The 13,302-nt window shown below is 37.2% G+C and overlaps 1 protein-coding gene across 1 annotated transcript; it reads left to right on the top strand.

The window, feature by feature from the left end:
* The first annotated feature begins 622 nt into the window (after positions 1-622).
* On the top strand, positions 623-8,359 carry LOC141442112 (uncharacterized). The gene is made up of 7 exons (XM_074107021.1): positions 623-863; positions 1,806-1,870; positions 3,760-3,860; positions 4,662-4,796; positions 6,260-6,357; positions 7,381-7,440; positions 8,275-8,359. The coding sequence occupies exons 1-7, from the start codon at positions 809-811 to the stop codon at positions 8,325-8,327; spliced, it is 567 nt and encodes a 188-aa protein (XP_073963122.1). The 5' UTR covers positions 623-808; the 3' UTR covers positions 8,328-8,359.
* The last annotated feature ends 4,943 nt before the right edge of the window (positions 8,360-13,302 follow it).

The raw sequence follows: 13,302 nt of genomic DNA, 5'->3' as shown, positions 1-13,302 counted from the left end.
GTATTTATTAGTTTAATAATATTTGTAATTAGATTACCGAGACATGTCAAATAGACAAGATAAGCAACGTTTGTTGAAAAAAATATTTTTAACAGCAATCTGAGGTAGCGTAGTGATGCGAATACATCCACAACAAAATTTACAGAGGCCTAATGTAAGACTCATTCTAAGAAAATCGTTCTGGCATACCACATAAGGTGAAAAATCGTGCAAGTAAGATTACATTGCTACGCTTAATTAAACACTTCAAACTCGTTCTCTTAAGCATGTTTTCCACCAAACGACTCGCATCGGAAATTTACGCAAGCACTGCTATTTCACGGCAGGATTAGCGAGCAAGATGGTGGTAGCAATCCGGGCAGACCTTGCACAAGATCCTACCACCTGCAATCATAATTTAACAACCTCGCAATGGAATACAACTTGCAGGCTTTATTGGCCAGGTCTAATCTGGTTTATGAAAGTGTTGGAAACTGATCTGACGTTGTCGAGTGAAGTCTTATCTACTAGCTAAATGTGTTGTTAGAATATTTCTTCCTTTTCTTTCATCCATAGGTAAGAGACACACTAGTGAACGCTTTTGAAAAGTTTGCCAAAAATTACAGTAGTACTGATATATGCTGAGATTGTATCAAATAAATCAAATTCCAATTAATATTTTCAATTATTTTGTGTCACAAAAGCGTGAAATCATGAGCACATTATATTAATTCTGGTACTAACGACAGAAGTAAATTAAGACCGTTTATTTTGTTCGAAAAAAATAAAATGTGTATTTGTGTCGTTTATTGTAAGGTTTTGAGCTCAAATGCAACTAAAAAATGCTTACAAAATAGTTTTACTATCGGTAATTTATCGTCAATGTAAGTATTATCTAAATCTGATACTTTAACACTCATCAAAAGTAGGAATGTTTTTATCCTTAAACATTTCGGTATAACTACTGAGTCAAGGGATCAGTTATTAAAAGACTTTTTTGATGTGTATAGGGCGATGGCACGAGTCATAAACAAGACAAGAACCAATAATGTTTTTTTTTTTCGTCAACCCAAATTTTACGAAACGGACCCTTTTATTTAAACATAGAACACTAGTGTTCAGATAATCTTAACTATTAAAGTTCATGTCATGAATGAATGGTGAGCTAATACTAATATGCAGTACACCCTACTTATTTAGTAGCAGTCACATAGTATTTTCGAGGGACAGCTGCCAAAAAGAGTAGAACCACAGATCGGTCATTCTCATTTTATTGTGCCCCTGTCTAATTCCCGTACCGCTTTTACTAAAAGCGACACGGCACTGAGACTGAGTTAACATTCTATAGAGAAAGCATAGCTGCCATTTAGCACTTTTCGAATTGCTGCCTGCGGCTAAATTCCACTACCGCACTTCGAGGAACCGTCTATCTTTCCATCCTCACCATCTTCATGATTGGCAGTCTAGTACCTACCGTGCGTTTTAAGCGAAACTTCTTTCCTCGCACGACGAAGATCTGGAATCAGCTTACAGCGGTAACATTCCCGGAGCGTTACAACTTAGGGATCTTTAAAAAACGAGCCTACCAATTCCTTAAAGGGTCGGCAACGCACCTGTGATTCCCCTCGTGTTGCGGGTGTCCATGGGCGACGGTGATCGCTCTCCATCAGGTGACCCGTCTGCTCGTTTGCCTCCTCGTTTTATAAAAAAAAAGTCTAAATACCGTGTCACTAGTGCGGAAAAAAGCGGTACGGTAATTAGACAGGTGCATAGTAAAATGAGAATGACATGACGAGAGAACTGTTTGTCAAAATATATTTTTTAAGTTTTGCTGCCAACGGTGTGCGGTAGCTGTGCGTTGGCTGGCCTTCAAGAATTAAAACCTAAGCCGGTAAGAAATAATCTTAAAAGCGTTCAAGCAAATCAACTGACAAAACAATTGATTCACGGAGTAGTTGAAAGAAAATAAAAAAAAATACTACTTTAATGCAAACGTACTATAACTAAATACACAAATATTTTTAACAGATCAACCCCTTGTTTCACCATCCATTGATTAAATTTATTTGACGGATAAATATGATGCCGTCTCTGTTTGTTTTGTTTAAATAGGCGGAGACAGCATCACATTTATCCGTCAAATAAAATTAATCAATGGGAGGCGAAACAGCGGAGATCCGCAAATGAACACGTAAGCGGTATTGCCCGAATAATAAGCAAACTTAGTGGCAGTAAGGACACATAGTCATGACTTTAAAAAGCTGATAAGTAGCTATTTGGGGTCAATGTTTTCTTGTTTGGTGGTCATGTTACAGAAGACCCACCACATGGTAGACTGATGAGTGATGACGTCATCAGGTGCTGAAGGTCACAAGGGCTTATTAGATACAAGTGGCGCAGGACTAGTTCCCATAGTGACTAGTTACCATGACAAGTTCGTATGTGACTTGGTAGAACCTTGTTGCAGTCGGCATTTACCAAACTTAAGTATCAAAAACATTTTTTTTTTTTTTTATACGACTGGATGGCAAACAAGCAAGTGGGTCTCCTGATGGTAAGAGATCACCACCGCCCATAAACATCTGCAACACCAGGGGTATTGCAGACGCGTTGCCAACCTAGAGGCCTAAGATGGGATACCTCACGTGCCAGTAATTTCACCGGCTGTCTTACTCTCCACGCCGAAACACAACAATGCAAGCACTGCTGCTTCACGGCAGGATTAGCGAGCAAGATGGTGGTAGCTATCCGGGCGGACCTTGCACAAGGTCCTACCACCTGCAAACACCTGCTGCAATTTTGGTACAAGCAGCAAAAGCTCTCTGCAACAAGGTTCTACCAGTTTTCATATACGAATGAATCTATATTTTGTGATTATTTATTTTATTTTCTTTTGTAAAAGTGACTTTTCGTCTAGTTTCTTGCGGCGCATTTTTCTTGGCAATGGTGGTATTTCCGAAAGCGCTGGTTGCAGAATAAACGTTTTGATTTTGAATTTCTGTAACGCATTATTGTTTAAAAGCAATGCTTGGAAATCTAGCACGTCATAATTTGTAGAATTATAATATTTAAAAAAGAATATTATTAAATTATTAAGTATTATTCGTAATTATTGGAAATAAGCTCATCCAAACTTACACGGCGACGTATTGCAAAAGTTACTTCGTTAGGCTGTATCGACTAAGGAAGGGCATATCGATAAGCAGATGTCGATGGCTACAGCAGGATGTAAGGAAACATTGATTTGTCAATAATGTTTATTGTCCTTGGACTAGGCAAATAAACAAACGCTTTGAGTTATGATTAACTTTTCTATTTTAATCAGAATCTGATAGACAATAAATGTTATCTGTCTGATTTTCGGAGTCCGATTCCATGTGTGTAATGGTCTTATATAAATTACTGAACACATAAATATAAGAATTTGAGAAATATTACCAGTGTATCCATGTTATTTTATTAAAATAATTTATGTTAAATAATTTGGCTGAATGCAAGATATTGCCTGCAAAAAAGTGAGGAAATCGAAACTGTTCGCCTTTGTACTCTTTTGTTTTGTTGTTTTCTTTTTGTATTATTTTGTGTTTTTTGTACAATAAAGTATTTACATACATACATACATACTGTTGCGTCACTATCAGAAATGTCAGTGAAACTGTCATAGGGATCAAGGTTCGCCGTGAGTAGTATAGTCATTGTGGTGTTTTTTGGAGGCCTAGGTCCAGCAGTGGAAGTCTTTTTTACTGACGATGTTGTTTGTGACGTTACTTTGTTTGACAGCTGAATGAGAATCGTCGTCAGTGGCAGTACCCTGGCCCTGCTCGTCGTCCGCAAAATGAGACAACTGAAGAACCTTTTGATCCTAGGAAGGATAATGAGAAGTAACATGCCGATTTATTATTATTTTATATGTACTTATATGTGTACTACAATATTTGATTCACACTAAGGCTAATAAAAAGTTTGAATTAAAAATATGTAAAAAATATAAAATTAGTAGTCTTGAAAAAAAATCTAAATGAAAATACTTATCCCTATATACCATTTAGTGGGCATTTTTACTTTAAATGGCGCTAAGTTTTATTTTTTTAGGATTAGGTACAGGTTTCCTCACGATGTTTTCCTTCACCGCAAAGCTCGTGGTAAAATTTCAAATATAATTCCGCCCATGAATTTCGAAAAACTCAAGAGGTGCGAGCCGGGGTTTGAACCCACGACCCTCTGTTTGAGAGGCGATAGGTCAAACCACTAGGTAGGCCACCACGGCTTTAGGCACCACCTGCACAAACCAATTCAATGGTGCGTGCGAAGTTCCCAATCCAACTGGGCCCGCGTGGGAACTATAGCCCAAGCTCTCTTGTTCTGAGAGGAGGCCTGTGCCCAGCAGTGGGACGTATATAGGCTGGGATGATGATGAGGATTAGGTAATTCTGGGTTCTTCTAACTCAAAATCACGAGCTCTAAGATTTTGACGTAAAAAAAAACAAGTGGTAGTTTTTGTGATTTTAAATGGGCCGTAACTGTTGAAATTGTTACCTATTACCTACCTAACAAAGTTCTATACTATATTTGTTTTTTCCATTTTAGATTTTTTATAGTTTTTCGATTTTTTCTTTACTTAGGTATTACCAATAATAAATACAAATTGATTACATTGCATCGTCTTCCGGACTGTTCCTTAGTTTCACGGGCACGCCGAACGTAGAGAACCAATGTACGACGAAACACAAGCTGTACGAGATTACCACGACAATGCTGCGGGTTTCCTACTCGGAAGACTGCGAATACAATGCTTTCTACTGCATGAGGGCCTACGAGTAAGTTCTATCTCTCTTCTTAGTCAATTACACTCTGATAGGCCGAGGCCACAACAGCCGCGGTTTTTAACCGCGTGACTTTGTGAATCAAGTAAACTAACGCAAGCGGCCGCACTGGCGGTTTTCAGTTTACTTGATTTAAAAGAGACGCGGTTAAAAACCGCGGCGGTTTAGCCGTAGTGCGGCCTAAGCCATAGAGTGGTCGTGGTCGTCGTATCCGAGGTGGTAATAGGAAATTTCCCAGAATCGTTATTTCCTTGTAGCAAAATTACCGTTCGTATATTTTCCCCAATGCTTTTTTCCCACGATCTACTGAAGCCTATTTTTATAGTAGCGTTTCTCTCCAATCAGAATCGACTCTATGTCGAACATCGCGTATATCGTATTTGTCATAGAAAAAGTTTGAAGGAAATATTCCTTTAAATAGCATCACCGACACCGTTGTCAATATGACTGGTAGGTATCGTATAGTAAGTGTAAAGAATGTTGCAATATAAAACGTAGAAGTGCTGCCCTCGCGTCAGGTTTTTTTATATTCTTGGTCAGCCTATATAAGGTTTTCACATTTTGGATAAAAAACCAATACAAGGGCGTACAGTAAACAAATCCGTTACTTCCTGGATTATAGAAAATTTTGAAGTAATTCTGTGTACTTATCTTACTTATCCATACTTAATATTATAAATGCGAAAGTGTGTTTGTATGTTTGTGTGTTTGTCCGTTTTTCACGCCGTAACGAAGCGACCGATCGACGTGATTTTTGGCATAGAGATAGTTTATGGGCCCGAGGCTACTTTTATGCCGGAAAAATGCACAGTTCCCGAGGGAACAGCGCGCGATAACCGAATACCACGCGGGCGGAGCCGCGGGCAAAAGCTAGTAATATTATAAACGCGAAAGTTTGTATGGATACATGGATGTTTGTTTGGATGTTTGTTACTCTTTCATGTAAAAACTACTAAACGGATTTGCATGAAATTCGGTGTACATATGTATAATGTATACCCTGGATTACATGTAGGATACTTTATATCCCGAAATAATGTAGGTTTTTGTGGGATCAAAAAGTTTTTAACTACATACTAATTTTGCGCGAGCGAAGCCGCAGGCAAAATCTAGTTCATAATCAGGGGTCGGACAAAAAGCGCCGATGACGTAAAAATTAGTAAAAAAATTACGTAATCTTGCACACAAGATGATGTTTCTATTTAAACTTCCGTGTGACATGTAGTAACAAAGTAGCATTAATGAAGTAACAAAATAATCGTAAATAAATCAATGGAATTCAGTGAATAAAATAGATTTCGTGTCGTTTAATAAAGAGGTTGATAAATGATAAGTGTTAATTGTTTACGAAAATCAATAATATTTGAAATCATCCTATAAGTGGTTTGACGTCATCGGCACTTTTTGTCCGACCCCTGTTCATAATAATTATACTTTTGTACTATGTTTATTTTCAGTACCGGTATCGTTTGCGGTCGGACCATCTACTTTCACTACGAAACCTTCCAAAATTATTGCTTACTGGACTACGTCAACTGTATGGAACGATATGACAGTAAGGCAAAATGATCTAAGATCTCATTTAGCCAGTTGTATATAAAGGAGCACCCATTAATGAGGGCTATCGTTTTTTGTCTTTCTAGATGGTGCCACTGTTGCGTGAGGTTTTTAAGTATGGCTTTCAAAGTATGTTATTACGGGCGTGAAAACAAAGTTTAGATTAAAATCAATACACCTTAAAACCGTACCATAAAAATATCGAGCAACCACAGTGTTGCGTAGTCCCGTTTTGTTCGGAAAAAAAGGGAGGACAAAAGTTTCCGAAAGACAAAACTGTCTCAAAACACAGACATAACGCATAATTGCCATAAATAATTTCCGGTAATGCAACATATTCACAAAATTATTCTAATTATAAATAAACCCGCGTAGCTCACCCAAAAACTATGAGATTTGACATTTCGGAGACCTCACGCTACACTAGCGCCTCTAGCGGCGAATTCATTCGCGATAGCCCTCATTATGCGAGGCCTTTAGGGGGGAGGGGGTCTCGGCTAATATCAAGTATTTTCCCCCAAATAAACATTAGAAAAATTTGAAAAACTAGAGTAATTATTTCTCCACTGAAATATGACTAAATCTGTAAACAGGATGTTCGGCACATGGACAGTCAATTTTTTTTTGGATATTGTTGGGGTTACTTGCTATCTTTTCGTTCTTGGACCTTGGGTCTTAAGGGTTTGGGTTTAGGAAACATGATTTTTAAATGTTGTTTCTCAAATTTCCCAATATCCCGCCATTAAACGTTCGTAACTTCTTTTTTATTAACAGGGTGTTCGCCTGTATATTTTTTTATATAAAATTCGACGGTCCAACCAAACGATTTGGCAAATTTTGATCTTGAAACATTTGTGGAAGTTTTTGAGATATTGAACTTTGAAGTGACAAAGTTGAGGGTTTCCAACTTTTTGTTTGTTAAATTATTTTCCTTGGAACCAATTAATACCGCGACCCACATCTGCCTGCATAGGTTGCAAAATGGCAAGGTAAGAACAAGTTTGTTTTTTTTTGTTCACAGTGTGGCAAGTTGTCCACATGGGAAAATGCTTTACTGTCCCAAATCTCAAGGATTACGATCGTAAGTTCCACAACTTCTCAGAGCACATAATTTAGTAAACTATCTATGTTGGCAGCCGATCGTAAAATCCGCCAGATCACGAAATTCCTAGCCATATCGTGAAATGGCGCCATTTCATGAATTGACTAAGGGACATCTACCATATCGTTCAAAACTATTCGTTCAACGATTTGCCTAGTGACGTCCTGGCAGATAATGAAATTACTAGGGAAATGCCGCCATATCGGTTCTGGCATTTTGCCGGCTGCTGCCGCGGCACGCTCGCTTCGCTCACTCGGTTCGTCCGTTGTGGTCACAATTCATACTAACAACTCCTCGCTTCGCTCGTTGTATCTATTTTTTCTTTTTTTCGGCATATAACGATGTGCCCGGTATAGATTTAGGAATACCGACGAATGCGTTGCTCTAATCAATCTGCCGTATTGTTTCTCAGGCACATCGTGATATGCCTGGCCAACTTTGAAGCATGTATAAAATAAAATCACATCCTGTCGTTTGTACGCTAAGATCTTTTAAACTGAAACAATGAACTAAAACAATTCCTTGCCCCACTCCCAACCTTATGATAGCTACGTTTATGCAAGAAATGTGTTCATGCAGTTCCTCCACCTACACACCATAAAAGCACACACAAATCACACAAGCCAAATCTATCACCACCGCCACACCACACTGACGCGTTTCAAACTCAACCAGAGGTCATCTTTAGAGAAATACAACCGCTACAACGCAAGCATATCTTAGACTAACAACAAAAACAAAACAAACAATACACGAATGAGTGTGTTTAATTAACACAATTAAGAAATGGCACTATAATCCTTTTCATTTCAGGTTATTCATACAGGGACGACGGTTTTTTGGACCAATGGTACATTATTGACTAGAACATGATAAAATAAATGAAGATAAAATCAAACGTTTTTTTATTTGCTACTAGTGTGTATCCGCGAATTTATTCGCGTAAATGAGATCCAGCGAACTAAAATTCAAGGATTTTACTGAGTTCCATTGAAAATTCACAAATATATCATGGAATTTATTTAGCGACGTATTATAAAATAAAAAATATATGAAGCTCTTGGCCTATAATTTATACGCTCTATTGCAGGGCACAGGCCTATTTAATATTAGATTGTACAACAAGAGCATAAAACGAGCCATTTTACCAGAGACGCTCATATAGCCACCCCAGCCGGTACGGCGAGGAAGGATAGACGTCCAGGGGAAAATGGGTTTAATGCTGCTTTTCACTACGATTGCGAGGAAATGAAATAGCAACAGTTGCAACAATTGTTCACTGGCTAGGTAGCTCTTATTTCTCATGCATTGCTAAATAATTATATTGATTTTGATGATTTTTGATCTGGATGATTTTTTTGATTGATTTTTAGTTTTATACCATTTTTTTTATAAAATATGTATTTAAAGACTTTTTTATTTGTGGCTGTTGACACCTGACTGCCTTGGTCTTAGACGAAGATTTTATTTTATGCACTAGAGCATAATAAGTAATTTTATGTCGCCTAGATCCAGCATAAACACGAACTTTACGAGCATGAAAAGTGAAAAATAAGTTTTTGTTGAAATTTTGTTTGTGTCATTGTGTCTTTATTACACTCTGTGATAGTCGTTCTTTACATTACGAATTTCAATGATTTGACTCTTTGTCTATATTATTAAAAAATAAGCTATAAAAAAATAAAGTTAGATTATCAGATAACTAACCGTTACCCTCGACTTTGTCCGCGTAAAATTCGGCTATCGCTATCCCACGGAACCTATGCAATTTTCCGGGATAAATGTCCTTCCCATGTATACCGAATTTCTCGTATATCGGTTCAGCGGTTTAGACGTGATGAAGAAACTTTTGCATTGACAATATTAATAGGAAGGATATAGGACACCTATTTTTTCTTTTGTCTTGACTAGAATTTTGACGCGCTTCAGATGAAGCAAAGATTTGTCACTTTGACGCACTTCATCTTCGTCATTTTGACGCGCTTCATCTTTGTCTCTTTGACGCACTTCATTTTCGTCATTTTGACGCGCTTTATCTTTGTCATTTTAATGCGCTTCATCTTTGTCTCTTTGACGCACTCCATCTTCGTCAATTTGACGCGCTTCATCTTTGTCATTTTGACGCGCTTCATCTTCGTCATTTTGACGCGCTTCATCTTTGTCATTTTGACGCACTTCATCTTCGTCATTTTGACGCGCTTCATCTTTGTCATTTTGACGCGCTTCATTTTTGTCTCTTTGACGCACTTCATCTTCGTCATTTTGACGCGCTTCATCTTGGGCATTTTGACACGCTTCGTCTTTATCATTTTGTCGCGCTTTATCTTCGCCATTTTGATGCGCAAGACAAAAGTTTGCAAGGCAAGTTTGCTGTAAACGCACTGTTGAAATTGTTCCAATATGTGAAGTACTTCACAAAACATGGAGTTTAGCCAATGACCAACAAACAATAACAGAATTTTAATTAATTTCGCCTGATACCAATTAGGACAAACGAAGATCGTCAACCGTTTTAAAATTATTGATGCGAAATTTTATTAGTACTCGTATGTGTGTGCGTGCTTGCGTGCGTGCATGGGTGAGTTAATACTCCACACTAAAACAACTAAAATAAAAAAAAAATGTTTCTAATAAAAGTATCGCTGAATAATAATTTAGTGGTTCTAAATAACACATAAGCTACTTTTATCCCAATATTCCAACGGGATCGGAATCAAAAATTTGATATCGGTGTTTTTTTTCACCTTGTAATGTTTGGGGATTCCCCAGGATTTTATGCAAAATCCCTGATTTTAATTAGCTTTGTAAAGTTTTTTGCAGAGTCAATCGCTGGAACAGTTGTTTTAGTGTACCACTTTCTAATTTTTTGAAATTCGCACAGATTTTTTGCAGGAAAAATCGTGGACTACAGCTCGTTCAATTATATAAATAAAAAACGCCCTCGTAAAAGGGCATTTTCACAAAAAAGTGTACGCATTATTTTTTCAATTTTGGAAAAAAAATATGATGTCCTGCTCAGAATCAAAAGCACAATCGATTCCGGTGGTTTAAAAATGTCCCAATCAAAAATCTCAGTTTTGTGGCGTTGTTTTTCATACACACGGCAAGGGCATCACAAAACTGACTCATAAAATTTATATGAAAAAATTAAATTCATTTTGAAAGAAAGGGTACACGTTTTTTTGAAAACGCCCATAAACGTCATCTACATTCTGAACGTAGATGATGTTTTACGCGCGTGCATTGAGTAGGCAGGCAGAAAACTACTAACTATCAACTGCCTGTACTGGAAATCGACCCTACGCACGCCCGTTGGGACCTTCCTCGTTCATTAGGATCTTTGTCACACAATAATCGGTATGTTATTCCCCCTTTTTTTGTCCGCATGTTCATGAAATACGCACTCGGAAAGAGCACAGAGGGCTGGTAATTATAATATTCGCGAGTACAGCATTAAATTTTGCTTAATAGCTGAATATCGTGTCCTTTTCAAGGGGTGTTTGCAGAGCCCGATGAACAAAGAGCCCTGGTAATATATTATTCAGCCCTTTTTGTTTGGAAAATTACGATAAAATTTCGATAATTTAATTCAATTATGATAGCATACTTGAGTCTGAACTGAAAGTATAAAATTAAAGTGAAAAAGAGGGGAGAGAAAGATACAGAGAGAGAAAGATAGGACAGAATAAAGATGTAGGAACGTGAAAAAATACATTGGGGAATTATAAATATAATAGCATTGTTTTTACCGATGAACAACTAAAATCATGTTCAATAAATAACTACTTGTAAGGTGCCCATTATATATCTAGAGGATGGCCTACCTCGGTTTCCATGCTACTAAGTTAGCATGAGATGCTGGTCGTCTTATGCCTCTGTGAGGGGTTGATGGGTACGTGAAATAATATTAAGCGACGTAGCGACAGATAAACCAGGTATGGTTTTTGTTCTCTTCTTTTGTTCATTTTCTTTGTAACACTTTATGATTATGAATAAAAGAAAAAAAATACATAGTTAGAACCCTAAATGTATCTAAGTAGGTACATGAGCTCAACATTGCACATAAAAAATAAAATACAGGTAAACGGTATGAGGTACAAAAGTGAACTTACCCCTAATAATGGATGTCAATCAGCGAACTAAAGAGAAGACAATTTATAAAGATACGCGAACAATCAAAATTGACAAAGGTAATAATTGAACTTTGCTTTCCAATCGTACCGATATTATAAATGCGAGAGTTTGAAAGTCTGTGTTCGTGTATGCTTGTTAAATTCCTTTAACGCTAAAACGAATGGACGGATTTGGATGAAATTTTATATAAAAATATGTGGACATGGAACAACACATTATATCCATGTCCACAGAAATTCAGTAAAATCTTGGAAATTTAATTTAACCGCAGGATCTAATGATTGAAGCCGCGGGTAAATTCTAGTTTATAAATAACAGTAGCTACAGCATCAATGAATAAATGTAACAGGCTTCCATAAAATAATAAAAGCAAACTTAAACTGTCGTTCAGCACAAAGTGTATCAAACAGTTCAATAGCCAGATACTTAACGAGGCGTACTCATTTGCCTTTCACCGTGACGATTAACACGCAGCCAACCAGCCGCGTGGCAATGAGAGTCATTAATTTAATTATTTCATTAAGTATAGCCCGAGAGCTGTTGACAAAAAAAAATGAAATATAAAAATATTCTTATAAAGTACAACTTCATTTATTGATTCATGTAGGATTTTTTACTGATAAATAAATAATTAATTAAATACACTTGTTTAATACAATAATTCATCGACACATTGGCGGCATTCGGAAGTAGTTGAAGTAGTAGTGATGTATTCTGAATTTTCACAGCAGGATCGGATTATTCATTACATCTGTACGCAGCTCTAGGACTACATTTTAACTACCGCCCATGCGTTTAAATAATAAGTAGTAGGTATTTTATAACGAAACGTGTAATCCTTTTAGAGCTCGCTAGAAAATCCGGCAAACTCCTAGATCAGGTAAATTGGATTCTGATACGGCTTACACCGGACCGTAACTGAATTATTTGTTTTTATGCAACTGCCACAAGTGGGTTATATTTTTCGAGCGTACATACATACACGTATGCATACATACGTGCACATACATACGTAAGGTCAATGAAGGATTTTTCATATAAAAATCGGGGGGAAAAAACAGGCGGGTCACCGCAAAATCATGCCTCCAATCCCTACAAAGCTATATTTAATACAAAAAAAACAAGAAAGGCACTACTATTAACATTTTGTTAAATTATAAATGTGAATAAGCCGAATTAAGTAGAAAATATTAAGATGTAAGACTAGCATATTTATAAACACAACTTCACATTCAACCCTAATTAACTCCTTAATTTGAAGATAAGGAACACTATAAAATAATAAATTGAGAATACGAAAAGTATAGGTACATGTGGCTACATTTCAGCTATGAGGTTTCGTAGTGTTTGGCAATTGTGACGCTAGATGGCGAATACCGGAATGTGCTTGCTGGGCTTGCCCGCGTCTTGTCACATTCGTCGATACTATTGAGAGAAACATGCCATTCTCTCTAATGACGTAAATAAGAAAAGAGACATCATTGCGTATCTTAGGTCGTCTAGGCTCAGTTGGTGAGCTTGTTGGTTGGTTGTCAAGTGTACCGTATCCTTAGTGTCTCACTAGATGGCAATCGTATCGCGTTATTTAGTGTTCTCACTTGGTGCCATCTATTGGAAAATTGAAGGAAAGAAAATAGCCGTTGGATAGCCAGATTAGGGTGTACTTTGCTTGTACTAGTGGTGTTCTGTTATATATGTATCTGTGCC

Source organism: Choristoneura fumiferana, chromosome 25 (assembly GCF_025370935.1).
Source record: "Choristoneura fumiferana chromosome 25, NRCan_CFum_1, whole genome shotgun sequence".
Classification (NCBI taxonomy): domain Eukaryota; kingdom Metazoa; phylum Arthropoda; class Insecta; order Lepidoptera; family Tortricidae; genus Choristoneura; species Choristoneura fumiferana.
Note: the sequence above shows the minus strand (reverse complement) of the source record. Positions and strands in the feature narration are given on the sequence as shown.

Bases quoted from the DNA above. Each gene is read 5' to 3' on its own strand.
- LOC141442112 (XM_074107021.1), top strand. From the start codon at position 809: ATGCAACTAAAAAATGCTTACAAAATAGTTTTACTATCGGTAATTTAT. The intron at 864-1,805 runs GTAAGTATTATC...ATATTTTTTAAG, and splicing joins ATCGGTAATTTATCGTCAAT to TTTTGCTGCCAACGGTGTGC. The intron at 7,441-8,274 runs GTAAGTTCCACA...TTTTCATTTCAG, and splicing joins AAATCTCAAGGATTACGATC to GTTATTCATACAGGGACGAC.